Genomic DNA, 25,931 nt, shown 5'->3' on the forward strand with positions numbered 1-25,931 from the left:
GTAATTTACGTTGGTTACCAAAAAATAATAATAATAAACTTATTAACCATTTACAGAGAATAGCAAATCTCAGAACCTCTAACTTCATTCGATCCATATTCATACATATATATATATATATGTATATATATATATATAAATTCATTGGAAGCCAACTTTGTTCCCCCAATTAAAAATTAGCAAAGTAAATAATCGCATGCAACAATTCTCATTCTTAACCTAATCAATTTTCATATAGTATTGAATTCAATTATATAATTGGCAATTAGAAATTACTAGTTAAAACTAAATTGAATTTTTGCTTACAAGAATATTGCTCATCCGCACACACATGTTATGCTCCGTTCTCTTCTTTTTATTTTATTTTATTTTTTTCCCTTCCCTAATTATATTAAAACGGTTAAATCCCTGCAACTTATCTCAATATATGGATCAAGTGGTATATGATATTAATTAAATCATGAACTTGACCCATTAACCACTTAATAAAATTATTTATTAAAAATTTACTCGCTAATTTAATGATCAAAGTTAAATAAGTAATTCAAATTCTCATTTAAAATTTTACGAAAAGATTCTTTATGAAAGAGAGATGATTGGTTCTCACGATTATTTTGTTAGGATCGAATTCACGCGCACACACTTGATGAATGAAGAACACAAGAACTTTCAAGAGAAAGAGATGAGAGATCTAAAGAGAGAAAGAGAATATCCAATATTTTGTGGTAATACCCCGTGAGTAAACTTCCAAGGCGGTGAGATATATTTATATTAATGAATCAAAATATTTTTTATTACAGAGAATAAATAGTAAAACCTAAAATTTATATTAGTCAAGCTCCACAACTTAACAGACTTTATGAATCATTACACATCATCGAAACCACTACTACTACACATATGCTGAGTAAATTGAGAAAAGTGAAAAAAGAAAAATAATAAATACTAATTGATAAACAACAAAAAAATATCACCTATGATACATATTGATAGGGAAGGAAGGAAAAAAATTCAAATATAGCTGCAAGAAGATGATTGATGTCAATTAAATTCATTCTAAGAACCAATTAAAGATGATTAATTAGAGATTTTGAATTTGAATTCTTCGAACAATAAAATTACAATACTATAGAATTGAGCTTACTCTAATTAATGTAAAATTGAGACATCGTTAATTAATTGATTGATACTTGATAATACATTATTATCACTCAGGTAATCACGCTTTCTAAAATAATAATATGTAAAGGAGTCGATATAAGTGTCTAAAATAATCACTCCAAATTATTTTTCGTATGAATTCATATTTAAATTTTCTTAAAAAAGTATTTTTTAAATATAAATACAAAGAAACACAACAAAGAATTGCATAAAAGTATATAAATTAACACAGTTAGTTCTTCAAAATATTAAATGACTACATAAAACTTGAATTAGCAAAAGAAAATTTTTATTTTTGGCTAACAAAATTCATCCTTGATCTTATTTAGTGGTGAATTAATAATAAATTATGTTAGCTACAAAATAGTTAGCAACTAATGAAGTTCATAACTAATTCAAATACTTTATGCATCAAAAACAGAATTTGAAAAAACACAATAAAACATAATTGATTTGGTAAACAATAAATCTCCACATAAAATGAGATAAAAGAGATTATTATTGAAGAAGAGTTATATAAGCTTCATCTTTATTGAAGAAAAAGAACATTATAACAATGGATAGAGGTTTCGAGGAACCTTTTATTCTAACGTAACAGTGGTAAAACGTAATAAAATATTATGTTCAAACCATGAGTACATAAAATCTTTTTGTAAGTATCAATTCTGAATGGATCCTGTTCGAATGTAATGAGAGCTCTAATGTGAACTCATATACCGAGCGAAAAAGAAAGAAAGATGATTGTTGAGGATTTTGTCCACTAATTATTTAAATTTAAAATTCCACACATGATGTTAGATTTGCTACTTCAAAAAAAGTCCAGGACAAGGAATGGCAAGTGATGATATTGTCTGTGAATGACCAAACTACCAAGAATGGACCATGTGTAACAACTTTTTAATTTTCTATTATGTACTAATACTATATTATTATTATTATTATTATTATTATTATTATTATTATTATTATTATAGACTATAGAATTTAGTGCCAAATTATGTGCACCAAACATATTTCAAAAACTTGAATTCAAAATGTATGATTGTAGCACAAGGTCCCCACCATTTGAATCAGGTCTTCTCAATTGGATAAATTATTTTTGTTAAGATAAGACTTATTTTATGACATAAAAATAATTAAAACACTAAGGATGTGTTTGATATAGGTGAGATTTTTTAATTTATTATGTTTTGTCGATTAATCATTTTTTAAAAATAACTTTTCTTATTTAAAAAGTACATAAAAAATCACTTATTTTTCATTTTTTTTGAAAAAAGAACAATAAATTCTTTCACACCAAAACACACTCTTGGAGAAGAACTCATAAGAAGACATTTTGCTGTATTATAATTTCAAGATTGAGTTCCACTTATTATATGCTTTGTAATAATAGTTTTTTAATTAATCTTTCTTAATAAGAAAGGAAAAAATATATATAAAAAAGTAAAAAAGTAAAAGACAGCCAAAAGACGTGTGTTTGAGAGAAATGAATGCTCTTTTTGTTGAATGAATGAAACAATTGATTACACAAACTTTGATTTTGTTCTTAGAAGTTTCCAATTCTTGATTAGGTGAACCGCAAAGGATAACTTTAGTACATAATCTAATAAAAGTGCTCAATTAAGGATCTTTTTAGTTTTTTTTTATTTACTTGACCACTTTTAATGCACTTACAATACAAGTTTAATACATATTACAAAGATGAATTTATTATTCAAATATAATATAAGTTTTAATGAGGGATAATACATTTATCACAAATTTTAATACACTTATGATACAATGTGATAATTTTTTACCAAACAAACATAATATATTTCAAAAACAATTATAATTCAAATATATTGCATACATAATTCACTTTTAATACATATTACATATTTAACACAATATTGCTATAAATGGTAATAAACAAAAAGTATCACTAATTATTTTTAAAAAATGTATCTATTCATGTAATTATACTTATACGGTGCACTTTGGGACTCGATGAAAGTATAGTCGAATAAATAAATTTGTGAGGTCTGTTGAACCAGATATGCCTATGCTTAGATTTTGACCACTGGCGGACCCTTCTCTATAGGTGGGGTATACGTTTAACACTTAACTTAAAAAAATAATCATGTATATATGTATACTTATTTTTAAAAATTGATATAATTAATAGTGCATCAATGAGGAGCATAGATGTTCCATTGTACTATTGATACAAGCTAAAGGAACCACTCTATAGTCTTGGGTTTGAATTCAGCTAAAATGTTATTTCACTATTTTTATTTTCAGTTTATTCTAAAGCTCATATTTGAGCTAAGCTAATATTGACACACCTGATATCTTCAATTTTTGAATTTGCTAACGACAATTATGAATCATTATGTCCACGTTTCTGAAGACGCTCTTCTCTTTTAAGAGGATTCACGGCATGTCAATTTCTAATAAAATTTTGCATGTTATATCTAATTAAATCATATACTTTCATTGCTTGTGCAAGTCTCCCTCAATTCCACATGATTGTGACAAATTACAAATTATTATAGAATTTTCTCTATGGTTTTTTTATTTATATTATTTGTGCACAAAACTTACTCTCTTATTACTACCACATCATTTTGTATTTGTTAATTAGTGGAGGAGGAGGGGAAAAAAAAGAAATATTGAAAGGGAGGTGCCGAAAGAAGGCAAAATAATAAATAAATAAATATGAGAGAAAGAGGACAAAAAGGAAATGAGGTCAAAAAGAAATGAGAAGAGAAATAATTAAAGGAATTAAAATAAAACAATAACTAGAGGACAAGTTGCATATGCTAATTAAATATCTTAATTAATTTGATTTCGAAAATCTCCTCATCCAAAAAAACCAACTAATCAACAGTCAATTTGTTCTCTAGTTTACTCTTAATGAATTCTTTTTAAAATTAAGTCGAAATCAAAATTTATATGCATGGCGATAGATTTACATGAATATAGTAACTTTAGTTGATAAACACATACTCTCAATTTAATTTAATAACTTAAAAAATAATATAAATACATTAAATTCTGATTGCATCTCTAAAACACTTCCTTCTTAAATAATTTTGATGCTACAATAAATTTAAGTCAGAATCTCAAAATAAATATCAAACATACGGTAAAAAAATTATAAAAGAAAAAAACCAAAGGGTGAAGCTAGGAAAGTAGTATACTTTCTTTTATTCATCTCAATTTACGTAACATATTTTTATATCTGGTAATTATTTAACTTTATAATATCTATTTTTTTCTTAACAACGACTTACTTTACATCATAAATTTCAAAAAATAAATTCTCAAAAATTTTATATCAAATCAAATAACGTCATTTCGTTGAATCGTACTATTCAGTGAAAACGTAGCTAGTGTCTCACCTACAGCTCACTAAGGAAAAGTAGTTAACTGTTATCATTACAACCAGCTTGCAAACAACTAAAAGCCCTATTAAAGAAACCGCGTTTTCTTTTTCTTTTTCTTTTTTTTTTTTAAAAAAATTCTTTTTTCCTTTATTTCCTCTTTGGATTTTTTTTTAAAAAAATCTTTAAATCTATATATAAATACACATCCATCTACTCACACTCTCACCTCACTTTTTCCAAAAAAAAAAAAAAATTAAAATGGATTCTTCATCTTCAAAAAATTTTCTTCTCCTCTTTGTAACATTCTTGAATTTTTTCAACATTTTATTAGCAAAAAATACCCCTTTTTCTATGTCATTTCCTCTTATTTCAACACAATTATCACATAATTCATCATCTAAAGCTCTTTTTCTATCATCCCTTATGGCAAATTCTCATCAAAATAGAAATACAAAAATTATGCCTAGAGTTGTTCCATCTTTGAATTACAAATCAACTTTTAAATATTCTATGGCTCTTATTATTACACTTCCTATAGGTACACCACCACAAAATCAACAAATGGTTTTGGATACTGGTAGTCAACTTTCTTGGATTCAGTGTCATAAAAAAATTCCAAAAATACCCCCGCCAACGACGTCGTTTGATCCTTCTTTATCCTCTTCTTTTTCCGTCCTTCCTTGTAGTCATCCTTTGTGTAAGCCGCGAATTCCCGATTTTACCCTTCCAACGTCGTGTGACCAAAATCGATTGTGTCATTACTCGTATTTTTATGCTGATGGTACTCTGGCTGAGGGTAATCTTGTCCGTGAAAAAATTACATTTTCACGTTCCCAAAGTACCCCTCCTTTGATTCTTGGTTGCGCTACCGAGTCCGATGATGCTGAGGGTATTTTGGGTATGAATCTTGGAAGGTTCTCATTTGCCTCCCAAGCCAAGGTACAAAAGTTCTCGTATTGCGTGCCGATTCGACAAGGTAACCATACGGTTAAACCTACCGGAACATTCTACCTAGGGCAAAACCCGAATTCACATACGTTTCGATACGTGAATTTATTGACTTTTCCTCAAAGTCAACGCATGCCTAATTTGGACCCCCTAGCATACACTGTCGGTATGGTAGGGATAAAAATTGGCGAAAAGAAATTAAATATCTCTACAAGAGTTTTTCGGCCGAATGCTGGTGGTTCAGGTCAGACGATTGTCGATTCAGGCACGGAATACACTTTTTTGGTGGAAGAAGCGTATAATAAGGTGCGAGAAGAAATTGTTAGGTTAGTTGGTCGAAAAATGAAGAGAGGTTACGTGTTCGGTGATGCGCTCGACATGTGTTTCGATAGCGTCCATTCGATGGAAATTGGACGATTGATAGGTGAAATGACGTTGCAATTTGAAAATGGAGTTGAGATTTTGATCAATAAGGAAAGGATGTTAGATGAAGTGGAGGGTGGGATCCATTGTGTTGGGATCGGACGGTCAGAATCACTTGGTATTGCAAGTAATATTATTGGTAATTTTCATCAGCAAAATCTATGGGTAGAATTTGATTTGAGAAATCGAAGAGTGGGATTTGGAAAAGGTGAGTGTAGTACACAAGTGTAATGGGCATTAATTATATACTATGGTATATATTTTCATAAGATTATATATCATTATAAGGGTGGAACTCGAGCATCGAAGAGATTAAAGGTCTATATGTCTTGACCTAATTTTCTGAATATCACGTGCTCATTCGATATATATTGAATGATAATATGGAGCTAGCCATGGCTTTAAGTCTTAAATGCATGTTCGAGGCTATAAAGAAGTTCAGATCAGTGATATTATGATTCGAGTTATATAATATTTTAATCAATAGTCTCGAGCTAGAGGACTTAGGTCTTGTGCAGTGTAAAATAGTAAAGTAGTATAATAGATGAGGCTGAAAACATATAATATATGATATGTATATGTACTTTATTAAACTTGCAATTCTTTTATTATATATATTATTTTTTTATTCCTACATGGAAAATTTACTTAAATTTCGTTTGATCTTAGTTCACTTTTAAGATATTCTAATTAAGATTTTGAATAGTCATATCTTTCTATAAGCAACGTTTGATATATCGACACACATTGCTTCATGTTTGTTATTTCGAAACCACTACGAAATTTTTTAAAATTATTTTTCTTAAAGAATAATACAAAGTTAATTAAAATTAAGAAGTCTTTAGAGGATGATGTTTGCTAAGTTTATAAACGAATTAAAAGTTTATTAGCTTATTAAGGAATTTTGATTTATCTATGTATTTGACAAATTAAAAGTACTTATAAATTAAAATCGATCATAAGTTAGATCGTCTTGAATATATAGTAATAAAATTTAAAGCACTTTTAGTTTAGTTAAATATTTTTAACGATTTTATCCTCAATCTCTTTTGTAATCTCCAAAATATCTTTCTAAAATATAGTAACTTCTAATTTTTTTTTCCTTTTTATATAACAATAATAAATTTTTGTGAAATTTTACAAATAAAATTTAAAAAGGATATATTACATAATATTTTTTTTCCTATTCTATAGATATTATAGATTCATATCATGTTTTCAAAAGATCTTCGATTTATATAACTTCCCTATTAGATCTCTTTTATGTTATTAATTTAATAATAAATATACATAGCCAGATATTAAATTAAAGATAAAGAGTAAATAGGGACATGTTAACAATGTAAAAAATATCACATATGCATGCACGCTTTCTGGTCTATATAATTATTTAATTTGTGGGACACACTTCAACTAATGGACTGTCTTGCCAACTACTAACTATTTTTTTTCTCTAGTTGTTAGTAGGGACATTAAATTATTACAATAAGAGATCGTTTCGTACAAAAATGAATAATACATGGATTAATAATATAAAGATTAATATGTAGGAATTAGTAATGCAAATTTTTTTTTTTATCAAGTGTTTGGTTTATTATTTTCAATTGCAACGTGTGGTTGAAATTAAATTCTTTAAAAATCTCCTTTTCAATTATACCCTTAAATTATTATATAATTGAGTCAAGATAGATAATTATCAAAAAAATATTTATTTTATGACATTCTAACTAGCTATAAGAACTGAGAAGAATAATTTTGTTGTCATGTTTTCAATTTTCTGTTTGAAATAAATAATTTTCATCTTAATAAATTGATCAGTAATAAAATATCAATTTTAAATTTAAAAAAGACAAATCAGCTACTTTTAAAATTATAAAGACGGTCAACGATTGTAAAATTGAATAAACCATGTACATTTACATGTAAAAATTGCAAGTTATAATTTTAATATGTATGTAATTTTTTTAAATTGTTCATAATACGAATAATTAGTGATATATTTGTCTTTTAATTAGTAAATGTTAAATAACTCACATTTCAAATTTGTATTGATTTGAATTAGATATATTTAGTTACAAATAAGTCTCTCTAAATAATTTGTAAACTAATTTATTTAAATAATTTTACTAGTACAAATACAAAACATAAAATTAAGAAATTAAAATAAAATTAAAAAAATTCGAGGAATATTTTTATCTTTATATGCTTATCCCATGGTATTATATTCTAGGTATTACTAATACCTCCAAATGAAAGGTATTAGTAATACATCCTATATGTAGGATGTATAAATTAATCCATAAATTAATCATACATAGATTCACATTTCTATCAAATATATTATTAAATTATATCACATATAATATATAAACTATTTTTATAATGCAACCTACTAAACGACCCCTAATACAGCATACTAGATTAGAATGAATAAAGTTAATTATGGATTTTCATGGTCAACGTGCTAAACACAAGGATTAATGTGAAATAAATTATCCTACTTTTCAAGTAGGGGGCTAGAAACAAGATTAAGAAAAAAGAAATGATAAGTGTACACTAACTTTAACTAAACTTTATTTACTTAAAATACGTCAGGTCATGTTACGATATATCATTTTAAATATTTTTACTTATTTATATCAATTAAATATCAAATCAAAACACGATAAATAAAATGAAATATATGAAGTGGCTATTTAGCCATAATTGAATTGGTGACTAAATATCAGTTTTAAGGTTTGATTGTCTTAGATTTAAATTTTAATATGGGACAAATCTATATTTTAAAATATCAAGCGAGTGAAAAAATACTTAACAATGAGACTCAAACTCATAATATATATTTTTTAAACAATGAACTTTACTAAATAACTAAATATAAACTCTCTTGGACAAAAGTAGCCCAACCCCTAATAATTACAACACTACGATTAAATAAATTTTAGCGGCAATAAATATTGACACTAATAAAGAATGTTAAGTCTTTATCGATATTAGTTAATTGTTATTGGAACCAACGCCTCTAAAAACTTTAGGGATCTATATATAGAATGTCTATTGCTGCTAAAAATATACATTTTGCGATAATTAAAAATTAATTATTATCAATAATTATTTTTAATGTAATGTAACAAATAATTATTAATTAATGAACAAGAAAAATCACTTCATTTACATGTGAAAAAAAATCTTAGGAAATTAAAATATCATCAAACTGAAATTGTGGCTATGAATTAAAGTTACAGTAGGACCAGTATGATATAAATTAGGAAGGTACTAATATGAGTAATTTGATTGTTTTTTTTCATATGTTTGACACTTTGACTAAATATTAGATTTTAAAAATTATGGGCCATAATCTCATGATTAGGATATTTTAGCTGGTAATTTATAGTTCAAATTAATCCTTTTTTTCTTTTATTACCTTTGCACGAGTCTAACTCTGCTAGCCTTACTATAACAAAATAATTTTGCATTTAGCGATAATAATGTAATTATTATTGAATTATAAGTATTTAATTAAAAATATTATAATATAGATATTTATAATAACATAAGGTGCCAATGATACGATTTGATTTCAAAAGTTTAAATCATACTAATTTATTGTTTTTGGTTTATTATATATAATTAAAATTAGATTGATGAATTATTTCAATCCTCTTAGTTTTTTTTCTTTGTATTTCGATTCAATTTGATTACTTATTAGATGAATTACAAATCTCATTACATGTAATTAGAAATTACAGTTCAAGGAGAGGATATGATCGGTTGAAAAACAGATCATAGAGATGCCACAATCAATATAAAATATAATTTATATAATTTTTTTAAAAAATAATTTTATCAAATCGAATATAAAAAATATTTTCCTCGTCGAACACACTCGAAGGAGAAATATAGTAGTTCCCTTATCTTGAAGGCATTATGAATTTGTTTTTTTTTCCTAATATATATCGTGATTCCAACTTTTCTAAGTTTTGTCAACTAATTCTTTCTAGTGTTTTGGTCGGTACTATTAATTTTCCCAAACCTACAAAACATGAGGCTAACACTAAGATGTAGACTTTTAGAAGAAAAAATTCAAACAAATACTCATTTTGGTACGAGATTGAGATAAAGAATATTTTATAAAATTATTTTATTTTATATTTTATATGAAATAGTAATCTCAAATAGTGGAATAAAATATAATATTAAATTTTGTATGAAGTTTAATTTTAAAATTAAATTCAAATTAATCTTAACGATGCTTTCAGGAGGATCTTTCGAAACCTCTTAAGGATTGAGGAATCGTAAGTCATTTCATGATCATCATATTTCTGAAACTAATCACTCTCAATTTTATTATAGGATATCTGTATGAATACTGAATTAGACCATCTCAACTAACGTGAATCAATCCATACATATGATTTTTAGAGAAATTTGATCGAAAAATCGGTCGATAACGTTAGGTGCTTACTCATCTTCCATTGACCACAATCTCGTGATTCTCACTTGTAAGATTTGTCAACTAAACCTTTTTAGTGTTTTGGTCGGTACTTACACATAATATAAATTTTGCAAAACTAAAAAAAGGTGAAACAATCACTAAGATTTAGACTTTATACAAAAATTCAAGCTGTAAAAGCTATAACGGTCTTCTAAGTCATAATTATTTTTCTTTTTAATTTTTGGAAAATTCTAAAGTCCTAAATAAGAACATGACGATGTAACTATTGTTTCATCATTATATTTTGATTCTATTCGAAGCCTTTTGATTTCTATCTCAATTTTTTTTTATTAATATGACTAAAATGTGTTTGGTTAAAAATAAATAAATAAATCAAATATGGTATAAAACAATATATATTATCGATTTGATACTTATAAGTTTTCATTAGATCATTTAATTATTAATTATACAAAAAAAAGAAGTAGAAAATCAAAGACTAGGTGGAGGAACATACATGTTTGGAATACTTTTTATTTGGGGTTCATTTTTCTTTTGTAAGTAAATAATAAATAAATTTTGATGATAACATTTATAAGATATTTAAATTTTTTTATTTATATTATGTATATATAGTTATAAAAAAAATAAGTATATAATCTGTCGGTTTGGTTTGATTATTTTTTTGAATTATTATGAGTAAAATTAAAATTAAATTAAATATTATCGATTATTAAAAATGTAAATTAAACTAACATAAAATTAATTTATTTTAATGATTTGATTCAATTTGAATTGAATTTTATCACCAAATAGTGAATACCCCTAGATGTAATTATAAATATATGGATTAACAATACTTCATACTTCTATTAATCAAATAATTAAAGATCAAATTGTAAAGTTTCTTGTTGAGTTGAAATATATGTAACCAAAGTGCTTTACAAACACAAAATGAACTCAACATTTAGTAAAAAATATTAGGGTTTTAAATAAATATATGTTTCTATATTAAACTTTAATTGTTCATTATCAATTAAACGTATTAAGTTTGAGATTTGAAAAGTAATAAACTTCAATAAAAAATACTAGTCTCTCATTATAAAAAAAATATCATAAAATTTGAATTAATCAAATCAGTAATATCTCAATCGAAAGAGGAAAAAAATTAAGACTAAGAAATTTTACTTTTCAAATAATATATCGTGATAACTTCTTATTCTTGTCATTAGTAATCATTTTTGGTTTTTGGAATTTATTATGCCAACCTTAAAAAGAATGAGGCAATCACTAAGATTTAGACTAAAAATACTCAAAGCTGTAAAACAGTTACTAAATAGGATCCTTAATTATTAGTCGATCAAATAAAATATAATTTTAATACTTAAACTTAATTAATCCTGCTACACTTCAAATTTGAAATAATCAACTTTATTCTTTTAATTTAATCTTAATTAAAAGAAAATCTTAGCTTGCACAAATATTCTATCATCTTTAATGCTAAGTTTAAAAGTTTTATAATTACGTAAATATTTTGTCATGTTTAAGATCACAATATCAAATATCTATCTTTTATTTTTAAAAAAATTAAAATCATAAACGTAAATTAAAACAGAAAATTTTATAACTTGTTGACTAGTATCTTAATTCGATCTTTGCCTAACTTAGCCAAACAATATTGTATCTTTGTTGATTTAGGTTAGTCAAATCATCCGTAACTTTATTTTTTTTTTTGTAATTTCCCTTCACTAATTGTTGTTTAATTAAACATTAGAAAAATGTGGAAAGACACATCATCCTTTTATTTCAGGTGTTCGATGTTTATAATAAACTTTGATTAAATACAAAATAAATATCATGAAACTTACATTTTGAGATGACGTGCTTAACAATTTTCTTTTTCATTCTCAAAAGCTTAAATTTAAAATTCAAATTAAAAATGAAAAATTTTTGAACTCTGTTAAAGAATGACAAAAATATCATATCGGTGGTTGATGAGATAAGTGGACTCTTTATAAAGATGAACAATCCTTCTCTCTTTGAGATAGTTTTTAGTCTGTAAGTTAAGTTTAAGATCTAATTTCACATGATATCATAACAGGATCCGTCTCATCCGAATGTTGAGATCCCCAAAAATCAATTGTCCACGCACCAGATACTAAGCATAGGGTGCGAGGTAGGCAATCCTCCTCCCAATTTCACAAACTATCCTGCCACGCAGTGTACCAAACCAAATGATGTCAACATTTAAGGACATTAGTTGGCGCCAGACTTGACGTGATGTAAACTTTACGAAACCAACTTACGTACGAGATGTCTGAGCTTGTTTGTTAGATATTTTATTGTTTTAATTTATGTGACATAATGAATTCAACGGAGAATCTAGATAAAAAAATTATTATATGATTTATAAGATTTTTTCTTAAGCTTATTAATATTTTGAAACAAATTTACATTGTGTACTTTTTTTTTCTTATAGGTTTTCATTTGATGTTTAGTAGGTGTTTGGTTATGCGATATTATATTATGATATGGTATTGCGAGATGAAATCAGTGTTTGGATATGTGATTTGACGCTAATTTCATCTCATGATTTCATATCATAATATGTGATTTCATATTCTCCAAAAATCATGATATGAGATTGATTCACAAGTTTATATTTTGTTAAAATTTGATGAAACAACTACTTCTGTGGTGAAATATAGCAATGTAATAATATATTATGCGATTTCATAAATTTTGTTTGTTTGGTAAGATTAGATAAACAATTGATGTTATTTTAATTGTTTTGCAACTTATGAGATTTTTATGAAACAACTACTTCTGTGGTGAAATATAGCAATGTAATAATATATTATGCGATTTCATAAATTTTGTTTGTTTGGTAAGATTAGATAAACAATTGATGTTATTTTAATTGTTTTGCAACTTATGAGATTTTTATGTTTATGAAAAAATATACAACATCAAAATTCCATATTGTATGTCCAAACAACATTTTAATTTCATCTCATAATTTCATATTATGATATCATATCATAATTACCATATCGCATGGCTAAACGGGCCGTTAAAATCTGCATTAAAGCATGACTAAAATTAAATCGCTCATTAGGGCGCTCATTTAAAAATGACGCCCTTAACAATAAAATTTTAATGCCTAGAATTTGAATCCACTGTATTTTTTCGTCATAACTGTGCTTTGAATGAATTACGATTCGTAGCCATGGGTGTTTGTGCATTAAGCTCACTTCAATAAATCGAAGATTTTGTGGCAATTATTTAATATATTATATTTAGTTGTAAGATAAATATAAATATCTATAACCAATAATTTTTATAATATTGCTAAAGACTTTAGTAATTTTAAATACAGTAACATTAACATAATTATTGCTAAATATTTTTTATGACAATAAATGAAACTGCTAAAAGAGAAAAATTAATTTATACTAAATATCTCTTTTATGATAATGAGCTCGGATTCACATCTTTACTAAACATTTTGCTACTTTTCGGGAAATTACATTGAACCTTAAATCTTGTTCAATGCTAGGAAAAAAATCATAGTTAATTATTATTAGATTTGATATTATTATAAATTTTAAGCGCTAATTGACATTAAAGATATATATTTGGTAATTCAACTTTTATTAATCTGTTAATTAATTACTGATAAAAATCATTTTGAACTATTATAACTCATAGATAGCATAATGGTGAAGCAACTTTAGATCAACCAATGAAAGACTTAATAGTTATAGAATATTTAGATCTTTAGTTCACATGTAATCATTTTGGAAGAAATCTAAAAGGATGATAACACAACAAAAATTAAAAGATAATGGTTCAAAAATTATTTGAACTATTATTATTTTCACGAATTTTACATTTCAATTATTTGTTATTTCATTTTTTTAATTTGGACTATCACTATTTATGAATTAAAAAATGCAGCTTGTTGAGTTAAATGAGGATAATTCATGTAAAAAATAACAACAATAATGATTGTCCTAATCAACTTCGACGCATATTTGAATGCATAAATGGTGTATGATATTTTAGATAGGAAAAAATATAATTTAATATTTGAAGTGTGAAATCACACGAAAAATAAGAAGAGTAGTCAATCTTGTTTGAATGATCTATAATCTAACCAACGTTAATATGTTTCTTTATCTTATTTTTATGAATCATGTACTATATCATCAATTACGCAATAAATAATTAAGGAAAAATACATAAAATTTCTCTGAATTTGGTTCAAAAACTCACTTTAGCATTTAAACTATACGAGCGTTTATATAATCCTTTAATATTTTTGAAATGAATTAAAAATCACCCTAGAGGATGACATGATAAAAAGAGTGAGTTCACTCTTCTAATAGCGTGTGAAGAAGTTAAAAAAGAAAAAAAATATTATAAAATCATACAAATGTATTAACTTATTGACCCATAAAAACTTTAACTTTAATTCTCTTTATTTTATTGTCTTCTCCATTGAAGCATCATTTTTTCCTCCATCTTCACCTTAACTCTATTAACTACTTCGATTTCACAATCTCTTTAGTAATCCACAAAATTCAACACCACCATCTTATTATTGACGTCAGTTTCATACGTGTAAATTTTATCGATATTTACCGGAGCAAAAAAATTTGCTAGTTTACCGGACTTTGCGGAGGTAGAACCAATGATTTTTTTTTATTTTCGATTTTTTCAAAGACGAAGGCAGTGATGGTGGATCCTTTATCTCTCCGGTATTGGAGGTTTACCAAATAAGATGCGAAAGGAAGAGAAACGGGCTGATTTTTGTTGTTTTGTTGCTCCGTCTAAGAGCTTTGAAACTCACTATTAATGGTGTTTTAAGCAAGAAAGTGATGGTGAAGTGGTGATTCGATTGTTTGTTGGTGTTTCGGAGAATCTAGTAATGGAGCTTCGGCGGTGATTTGAGAGTTACGATAAAAGGAGTTTGAATGGTGGACGTGGTCAAAAAATATGGAGAGGGAAAAAATGAACATTGAAGAGTTAGAAATGATGAAGAAGAAGGAAGAAGAAAGAAGTAACGGGGTGGGTGGGGGCTGGGTATGGGGTAAAATAAAAATGGGTCAACATTTTTAATTTTAATTTTAGAAAATACACTTTGAATTAATTAATAGTGTAAATTAATTTTAAGAATTGTTAAAGAAAAATGGTGAAAAAATTAATGACGTGGTGCTGATATGACGTTATTGTGGCACTTACATGGCTATGATGTGGCAAGTGAGAGTGGGATAATAATTTCGGATGGTTTTTAATTCATTTCAAAGATGTTAAAAGGACATTTAAACGCCCGTATAACTTAAGTGCTAAAGTGAGTTTTTGGATCAAGTTAAGAGGAATTTTTATTTCTTTTCCCAATAATTAATTACCATTATTTGTTGTCGTAGGTCAACTTTTACCTGTGCAACGTACTATAGTATACAAAGTCAAAACACATAAGATATGCACTCATAAGCAACATAAATAAGTCAAAATCAATAAGAATAACATAGTCATTAACAACATTACCAAATCGAAGCCTTTGATGAATGCATTTATTCAAAGAAAATAAAATAAGACTACCCTATTCAATTTATTGACTCAAGAAACAATAATCCTCTAAGTTAGCTATGTCGTTCAAAACTCTTCAAAAATGCTGTCGAGTGTGTATCAGATCCTCCAAAAGCTATGCAGTTTTAGAGAATCAGACATGAGTAGGATTCAAGCAAACATAGCAAGACGCTTATGAACGGCTTAAGGTTTCCAGACAATTGTGGTCTCAGCAATCATGGATGTAACAGTGTAAGGATCCATGTTCGAAGCAGGCCTCCTGTCCTCGAAATATCCCTTCCCTGCCTTCTCTGTATCTCTACCTACACGAACTGAGCAGCCACGATTGGCAACACCCTGGGCAAACAATGTAGCAACATAGAATGAGACAGACACTCGAGATCAACATTACTCGTATCCTATAAGTAAACACGAAAGAGAGGGAATTAAACGATAGTCTAACGTACCCATTTGAAGGAGTTGATATCAGCTGTTTCATGTTTTCCAGTGAGACGACGTTCATTGCCTTCACCATATGCAGCAATGTGCTCTTTGTGCCTTAATCCAAGCTTCTCAATAGCCTTTTTGATGATTTCATAGCCTCCATCTTCCCTCATAGACTTAGTACTGAAACAAACATTCCAACGTTACTACTTCCACACAAAGAGAACGCGAGAGCCAAAGAAGGGAGCAGGGGAAAGGAAGTTCGATAAAGAACTTCTATCCCAACACGTAACTACTTATTCATAAAATCCGTTTCAACACTTCAAGTATCATCTACCTGTAGTTTGCGTGTGCACCAGCACCGTTCCAATCACCCTGACAGTAAACAGGATAAAACATGATGTAAACACAAGGCTCAGAGCATATCAACCCGACATTCAAAGTAATAGTAAAAACGATATATTAACAGAAAACTCACAGGGATAGGTTTTGGGTCAAATGAAACAACAACTCCAGCAACCTCAGCAATCCTCTGTTCAACACGAATACAAACGAGCAAGTGAAACAATCAAACTCAACATTCGAGCTAGATTGAAGATTGAAATGGTAAAAAGTTTTAACACAACCAAGTATAATACCTCGAGAATGTAACGTGCAGCCCACACTTCGTCACCAGCTGAGATACCAACAGCAGGACCAACTTGGAATTCCCACTGCATACAAAAAGAAATTCAAGAACATAATCCTGAACGCACGGACTCTATATCCTGAATTTGCCTCTGTACGGAAACAGAATGTAGGATGAAAAAACATTATATCATACCTGTCCAGGCATCACTTCCCCATTGACACCGCTGATGTTAATTCCAGCGTAAAGACATGCCTTATAATGTGAGTCAACTATATCGCGTCCAAAAGCATTGGCAGCTCCAATTCCACAGTAGTAAGGTCCCTAAGGCGAAAAATAACAGAATTGTAAATGCTGGAGGGTAGGCCAAATGCTAGAAAAAACAAACAAATTCGAGCTTTTGAGTTTGCAAAGGAAGTGTTTCAAATCATCAAATTTCCTCTAAACTCAGTAATATTATGATCCGTAAAAGTATTTTGATGATCACAATACTAAATGTCGAAAAAAAAGAATTCAAATTCATTTTTTCAAATCATTCAAATAGATAACACAAATAACTCCAAATCACCAAAACTCCATATAGAGTTTAAGGTGTTATTAGTACCTGAGGTCCAGGGAAACCTCCAATAGGCCATCCGAGAGGCCAGTTAACCTCTTTCTGCAACAACGTGTACTCTTGCTCGATACCATACCTAATTAGAAAAATCAATCCAACAATCAAAACATTTCTAAACAACAAGGATAGAAACAACAGTATACCCAGTGTGATATCACAAGTGAGGTCTAGGATGGGTAAGATGAACGCAGACCTTACCCTTACCTTTATGAGGTTGACAAGATGTTGATTCTCGAGAAAACCTTTTTATGTTAAAAAAATCTAAAAAAAAATCGAGTTTTTCAATACCATGGTTCTTCAGCAGCAACAACAGGGTTGCTGAAAATCTTGGCTGCATTGTGCCTCTTGTTTGTTGGAATGGGATTACCAGCTGGAGTGTAAGCATCACACATGACCTTAAGAAAACAAAAGACGATTAGAAAACACACAGGTGCACGTTAGATCCTCCAAAAGTAATACACATTGCTGAGATAGTTAACAATTAACAAACCAACTCACCAAAATATTATCACCTCTCCTGAATGGATCCTTGAAAATTGCTTGAGGACTATTTGATGAAATTTCATTTTAATATCGTCAGATGATGATCTTATTCAAATGATGAAACTTCGCAAACGTAGTATTTGCAAAATTAAACAAAAAAACTTACTATAGGATCACTTCACTGTCTTCTCCAGAAGCTTGCCCTGTGCTAGATCCGTCATAGTTCCATTTTGGAAGCTCTGAAGGATCCTTAACAGGACCTGAAAGAGTCTATAAATTATAAAACCAAACGAAAATCACTAATGTTAGCAATATTCAATCACTCAAAAATAGAAATATATTGTTAGTAATAAAAGTATTAATAATCAAAACTATGTAATACCCTGGCTTTGCTCCTGAGATCAGTGCCTGATCCACCAATCCTAGTAAAAAAAAATCATGGAAAGATATACCAAAGTTAAGAGATTAAAATCATAAAATTTACACTAATAGGTCACAGGTTCGAGTCGTAACAGTATTTATAAAAATACTTTTAGACTGACCACTAAGGACAACATCTGCTATAAATACATAACAAACTTATATTTTATAAAGAGTATAATTTTCCGACATGATTGTAGCTCGTCTCCCAATAAGAAAGAAACATTTTTTACAATTTCCCTTCTACTTTCTAAGAAAAAAAATACATAAATATAGATCACATCAATTGACTTACCTATAAAATAAAGCACTTCCCACATAACAAAAATATACATAAAAAAAAAAAAAGAAAGATCATAAATCACTGCAAAATTATAATCAATCAGATTTACCCAATGTTAATTGGAAAATCTAAAAAATGTTGTTGTGTCTGTATCGAATTCTCAAGAACTAAATATAAAGTCTTTCGATATTTTTAAAGAGTCTGAGCAAAGTAGAATAAAATTATCGAAATAAAACACTGACACAAAAACCTAAAAGAACAGAAAAAACATAAAAATCATATAAAAAAAACACAAGTAAATCTAAAGGGAATAAAAACTAACCATATGTATTCGGCAATAATTTTCTTAGTGCATTCAGATAAATTAAGATTGATGAGATCTGAAATCATAGACATAATGAAAAATCTTCAAAGTTTTTGCGTATGAAAAAATTATTATTGATTCAGAGTGACTTATTCCCTTTTAAAAAAAAAGACATCCGCTTTAGATGCGCAAATTATTAGTAATAATAAAATTATTATAAACTTTTTTCTTTTAACAAAATAATTACAGTATATATTTTAATTTGTTTCTCTTTTTTTACTTCATTTTTATATATTAAAGAATGTTTTTTTTTTACATTTTTGTCAATTTTTAAAATTAATTTTCACATGATAGGTTAGACCACAAGGTAAAAATATTTTGGTATATTAAAATATAAAGTTTTTTATTAAAATAAAAAAAGAGAGAAATTATAAAATAATTAAAAATTAAGTTTTTAATTTTTTTTAAAATTTAAGCCACTAATTAGATTAAGTTGATGTAGATTTGCGTGTATGTAGAGGAAGAAAGGGTGTTTTTTTTTTTTTTCTAATAGAAAGTTTCAAGATTGTGGAATTATTAGGCAATAATTACGGAATTTTCTTAAAAAATAATTTAGTTAATTTAAAAGAATATGATATCACAAATTAAATTAGTATTTATTATTACTACTTTTTTTTCCTATCTTTAAAAGGAATTTTCGTAAAATGGCTATTAATGTTCAACGATGTTTTGATTTCAAAATGAAGTAAAATATATTGCATTCATGTGCATAATAAGTTGTATGAGCTATTGTACAATACTTCAGACTAAAATACACGATATAATAAAGGGCAACTTTTACGTATAACAAACAAAAAAATTATATTCGTATGCTATAATAAAGTTTGCATAATTGCGTTCCATAACAAACATAAAACTGTATAATTCAATATACATATACAATTGTATAATTCGTCATCCTATTTCACTGCAATTGTATAATGCACAATTGTATAATTCGCTGCCTATTTCGCTGCAATATTTGTATAAAATTTGTTTTGCATACAATTGAATCGAAGTAAAATGTATGTATATTGCATAATTATAAGTATATTGGAAGAAAATAGATGTTTTTCTCTCGCTTTATACAAAAACAGAAACACAATATATACGCTTTTGTTGTATAAAGCGAGAGAAAATTCTATTTCGCTGCAATTAATTCGCAATTGTATAATTCGTTGGCCTTTTTCGCTGCAATATTTGTATAAAATTTGCATTTGTGTGCGATCAAATTGAAGTAAAATGTTTGTAAATTGTATAATTAAGTGTATAGCACGAAAATATATGTTTTTACCTGTGTATATACCATTTTCTCTTGCTTTATACGTATAAAGCGAGAGAGGCGAGCAGAGGGAAAGTGGCGAACGAGAATGGGAGAGTGGCGAGCGAGATTTTTGGGAGAGAGGCGACTGATAAAATAATACATATATTTAGTTTCATATATATAAGCAATTAAACAAAGTGTTAGTATGAAGAGTTTTATTAGTAAACACGTAATTTTGTACTTAGACCCAAATGATATTCTCAATCCTTTATTTTTAAATTATTCATATAAAATATTTTTGAACTTGATTTTGTTATTTTATTATTATGATATGTTGATGTGTTTAAATTACAAATTTTTAGATACATGCAAACGTGAAAATAAATCTATAACAAGCCCTACAATATAAATGGTATTGAAATGGAGGATGCAAATAAAGCTTCTGTTTGATTATAGATTCTTCTTTTAAAATTTAAAATTTTGAGTTTTGTAGTAGTTATTTTAAGCTTGATGTTACATTTAAATATGCATTTCACTTGAAAAGGTTTAAAGTTTTGTGATCAAAATTCAATTTTTTTAAGGACATATTTCAAAATATGATCCAAAATGGTCAAATCTATTGTCAAATAGAATTTTAAAGACAATTTTCAAAACCTGATTCCAAATCCAAGCCAAACACTAGCAAAGTATTTCCTCAATTTCAATTCATATAATTTGATTATTTCACTTGGCACAAAGATGAATTTTTTTTAAAACTTTTATCTTGTGATCTTAACGTTTTATGTAAAAACTTAATATTAAAGAGTTAAGTAAAAAAGAATAGATATTATTTTCTTATAAATTGACTAAATTTTTTTTTATATAAAACAAGTACTCCATGTGTCTTGATTTATGTGACACGTTTTGTTTTTCGAGATTCAAATTGTTTAAGTTTAACAGAACATTTGCTCACGAAATCTTTAATTTTTCAAAATAACATTTATATAGTTGTAAACTACGTAAAAAGTACTATAAGTCACAATAACTTTACAGGAAAATGCACAAGTAACCCCCGCCCCGCCCACCTATGCTCGAAATTTCAGAGATACACTTATAAAATAAATTCAAGGAGTTAATAAGATTTTAGTATAATATAAGTGTAAATCTAAGACTTCAGACATATGTTGAGAGGTTACTTATGCAAATTTCCAAAATTAACTATTAAAGATAGACTATTTTGAATCTTGAAACGTGAAATGTGTAAAAATTATTCTAATCTCAATATAAATCCCATCAAATATTCTATAATTAAAGCTACAAAATATTCTACCACCGATTGATTTCTTATCCATTTCTTTTTATTTTGATATTAGAAAACTGTTTTCTTCTATAAACATTATTAAAAAAGCCTTATATTAATTTATTCTTGTTTTTTTTTAATCTATATGTGATGATATGCTAAAGTTTGTTATAGTACTGTTGCATATGTTTTTCATTAAAGTGTATTAGAGGCCCCATAAATTCATTAATAATTGAGATAATCTAAAAAATAACAAAATAACTTTCTCGTTTTTGTACATTAAACTTCTTTTGTTTTTTTCTTTTCTTATATATTTTTGTATTAGTGGAAATGCATAATTTTATTTCTATTTTCTGAACTTAGGAAGTTAAAAGAGGACGTTCCTTTTTGTAGTCTGTAGGGGCAACAATAGGGTCATATAATAATTATTCAAAATTAAAAATTTAAGTGACAAATTACTTGATGCGATCGTAATGATGATATCACAATTCTAATTAGGGTTAAGGGTCAAATTTATTTTTACTCAAATGTTAAATGGGAGATATATTAATAGTGGAAGTTAAATATAAATATATATATTTATTGTTATTTGTTAAAGTTAAACTTATTTTTAAACTCCGTGAAATAGATATATTTTCCTTTTTTTTAGATGATTCTAATCCTAGGATGAGAATTTGAATAATCTTACCCTTTTGCATTGCGTAGTTCAATGACAAATTTGATCCTTTCCTATAATTTTGAGTTTTAAATTTATTTACTTTTTTTCTATTTTTCTCTTTTCGTCAATATCAATTGAGTTTTTTAATTACAGTTAGGGGTGTATATGATAGGATTGAATTGACTTTTTAAATATCAAATCAAATTATTTGTGTAAAAGTTTTAGATTTATAAATCAAACTAATAAAGATTGGATTTTTTCAACCTCTGGTTGATTCGGGTTTTCAAATATCAAACCAAACTATTGTGTCGAATTTTTAAATTTATTAATCAAACCAAACTAATAAACTTTGGATTTTTCAGATTTTTGAAATTTTTTTCGGTAAAGCTCGCATAAAAACATATTATTAATTTGTTCTCCAAATACTTTTTAAGTCCAACCAAAATATAATTATCTAAGATGTTTCTTAAAAAAATAACACAAAATATGAGATGAGTATTTTATTATGACACAAAAATATTCAAAATAAAATAAAATGAAATAATCATATAAAATAAATATTGTAAAGTCATCATGAAAATAATCATAATTTAAAAGTACTAAATCATGCTAAAACAAGTTTAATAAGTATTATTACGTTACTAAATATTTAGGAAAAATTAAATAAGATTATGTATTTTAATTATCTAAATCAATGTAAAATTAAAAAACGGATATTGAATATTATTATCATTCTTAGTATTGAATTGATTTTCTTTTTGCATTAGTACTAATATGATTTTTATTTAAGTTTTATTACAATCATCAACATCTATGAACTATAGTCTTTATTAGATCAATATGAATTCTAAGTTTTAAACTTAAAATAATATATTAAAAGATAAAAACTACGAAATAGTATAAGAAATATTTTAAAATGATATCAAAGTAAATTTTTTTATGTATAAAATAAAAGCGGATTGATTTGGTCTCGGGTTAATTTTTTTTTTAGTTAAAATCAAACTAACCTAAATATAGTCAATTTTTTTCCAAGATCAAACCAAGTTAAACCATTTTTTGAGTCAACTCAATTTGCGATTTGATTCAATTTTATACGCCCCTAATTACAGTAACTGATTCTTTAATATTTAGTTATGTGTAGTGCTATGCTATTAAAAAATTAAATTAATGACAAATTGATTTTAGAATATAAGCATTATTAATTTAAATTGGTCCTTGCATTTTAGATTGGCTGAATCATATATGATATTAGTCTGAAGTAGAACTCAATTCAAATGACATTAACTTATATTGAACACTAAATAGGACTTTCAAGTAAAAAATAAAAATAAAGCAAAAGTTACTTACATGTCGATTAATTAATATATGTTATTTGAGCTTTCAAATTTAAAATATATTACTTACATGTCGTTGTACCCAAAATGTTACCTTTAGAGTTGTCATTGTGGGTTAGTCCATTTAATTCGGGCTAATTCATACAAATTTTGATATTTTACAGGTCAGATTGGAGTAATCTATTTTTTGTGTGGACCAGAAAATAGTAGACCTAATTCACTAATACGTGGGCTACAGGCTTGCCGGGCCAACCCCTTTTTTTAAAAAAATTATATATTTTATAATAATTATTAAATTAAATTATAAATTATAATTTAAAAACATTTTCATAAATATCAATAAAACAATATTATATGATGTTAATGTTACTACTTGTTAATCCAATCCACAAATAAAATTATTTTTATAATATTTATTGAGTTTTTTCAAGTAAAATTATAAATATCTAAATAGAAATATTAACCTAATTATTTTGAGTTCGGACTCTCTTTAATTTTAAATTTTAATATTATATTATATTTTAAATTAATTTTACTGACCCACGTGCCAGACTCTATTGATATTTCTCAAGCCCCTCAAATCAGCAGACTTATTCGGACCGAGCTAAAAATCCTTTTCTTAAGTGGGCTCCAAATATCTTAGCCGATCCCTATTAAATTTCAGGTTAGGCCAAGCCGGCCCAACAAGTCTAATCCTTATTAACGACTCTATTTATCCTAAATAAAAGAGTATATTAAGAAATAATTGCATTAAATTAATCAAAGAAGTACAAAATCATATATATAATTATAATAATAATAAATACAGACTTAAAGATCAATGTATGAATTTTAATTATAAAGTAATCATCATATGATTAAAATGTGCTAACCAATAAATATGTTAAATGACTTAAACATGCAATATATAATACTTATTAATTTGGGGTTCGAAATTTTCTTTTCAAAAAAGAGAAGGGTTTCGAAGCTATAACTTTAACGTGAAAAATATTTGTATGATCTCTTTTTTGTTATTGGATCGTCAATTAATTTTATTAGGAGTTCACAAGTTAATATACATATATATTTATTAATTTTCTAGTATAAATTACATGATCTACAGTAAAGCTATTGAATTCGTTCGAATCCACAAATCCCATCTAGCTCCGTCTCCATGCATAAACCACATAAATCATTCCTTCTGAAGGCTATTTTCCAGTGTGGTTTTACCCATAGACTATGAGAAATAATTATAGTATAGATCATGAACACTTCTTATGAAAATTATGTCTACGTCACTAACAATTAGTTAGAATATTTATATTATCCATATTTATGTTATAGCTAGTTGTTCAGGTGGATCTAGAGAATTAATTACCAATTTATGTTAATTCTAATTTCTATTCGAACTCGATATATTATAATAATAATTTGTGAGTGTTGTAAAATTACGTAACTTTTAAATTCTAAATTCGCCTAATTTCGGATATGTTAGTTACCTTGTTATTTCAGTTTGTTAGAATCCAGACGTTCAATTAGTGGAGTTTGTTACAATTATTTTCTCATTAATTAATTCTTTGTTCTTTGCAGTTTTATTGATAATTTTATTTCTTTTTCAAGGGAGTTTTGTTTGTTGTCAACTAGGTTAAGGATAAGTGGCTGTTTCTGCAAATCAGAAAATATTGAAACAATGGTGTTACCTTTTAAAGACATATAATCACATTTTTTTGGTATTGATAATTATTCGATATTTTATGACAAAAATCGAAGTAGTTTTGGACTCTAGGTAGATGTTCATAATAAGGTAGATGATGTGTTAATTCTCAACTATTTTAATTTTACTTGATACTGTTTAATTAGAAACAAAATTTATTAAAGAAAAAAAGACTTTTAAAATTTATAATCTAAAATAAAGTGTAATAAATATCAAACATATTCAAAAGATAAAAGAATGACACCTGTAATTATCTTCGAAACGTAAAGTATAATATTTATGTGACTATAATTATAATATATCAAACAAATCCAAAAAATAGAAGAATGACACAAAGTGATTGCCTTTGAGATAATATTTCTCTTAAATATGAGCAAAACACCATTCAAACACTCGCAAATGCTTGTTATAGTAGTTGTCTAGTAAGAAATTTGTGAGGTTTTGCTAAGGTTAGAATAAAAAGTTTAAAATCAAGTTATTTTAGACATAGAAAGACATTATTATTATTTTTTTGGGTGAAAATTAAAAATGATAGTGTGACACATAAAAAAATAAACGTTGAAAATATGAGAAC

General features: G+C 26.8%; 2 protein-coding genes across 3 annotated transcripts; one reads left to right on the top strand and one right to left on the bottom strand.

The window, feature by feature from the left end:
• Window positions 1-1,471: 1,471 nt before the first annotated feature.
• On the top strand, window positions 1,472-6,537 carry LOC101261332 (aspartic proteinase PCS1-like). The gene has a single exon (XM_004239987.5). The coding sequence runs from the start codon at window positions 4,791-4,793 to the stop codon at window positions 6,132-6,134; it is 1,344 nt and encodes a 447-aa protein (XP_004240035.1). The 5' UTR covers window positions 1,472-4,790; the 3' UTR covers window positions 6,135-6,537.
• A 9,289-nt stretch (window positions 6,538-15,826) lies between these two features.
• LOC101261030 (glutamine synthetase-like) lies at window positions 15,827-19,263 on the bottom strand. Of its 2 annotated transcripts, XM_004239986.5 has the most exons (12): window positions 19,109-19,261; window positions 18,466-18,505; window positions 18,250-18,353; window positions 18,099-18,147; window positions 17,889-17,995; window positions 17,589-17,676; window positions 17,180-17,308; window positions 16,995-17,069; window positions 16,835-16,888; window positions 16,694-16,731; window positions 16,380-16,539; window positions 15,827-16,269 (listed from the first exon to the last, which is right to left on the bottom strand). In XM_004239986.5, exons 1-12 carry the CDS (start codon window positions 19,180-19,182, stop codon window positions 16,117-16,119), a joined length of 1,071 nt encoding a protein of 356 aa, XP_004240034.1. In that variant the 5' UTR covers window positions 19,183-19,261; the 3' UTR covers window positions 15,827-16,116. The 2 variants fall into 2 exon arrangements, with proteins under 2 accessions (XP_004240034.1, XP_025887016.1); XM_026031231.2 differs by lacking the exon at window positions 16,380-16,539 and having other exon boundaries at window positions 16,015-16,209; window positions 19,109-19,263.
• Between the last annotated feature and the right edge of the window lie 6,668 nt (window positions 19,264-25,931).

This window comes from Solanum lycopersicum, chromosome 5 (assembly GCF_036512215.1).
Source record: "Solanum lycopersicum chromosome 5, SLM_r2.1".
NCBI lineage: Eukaryota > Viridiplantae > Streptophyta > Magnoliopsida > Solanales > Solanaceae > Solanum > Solanum lycopersicum.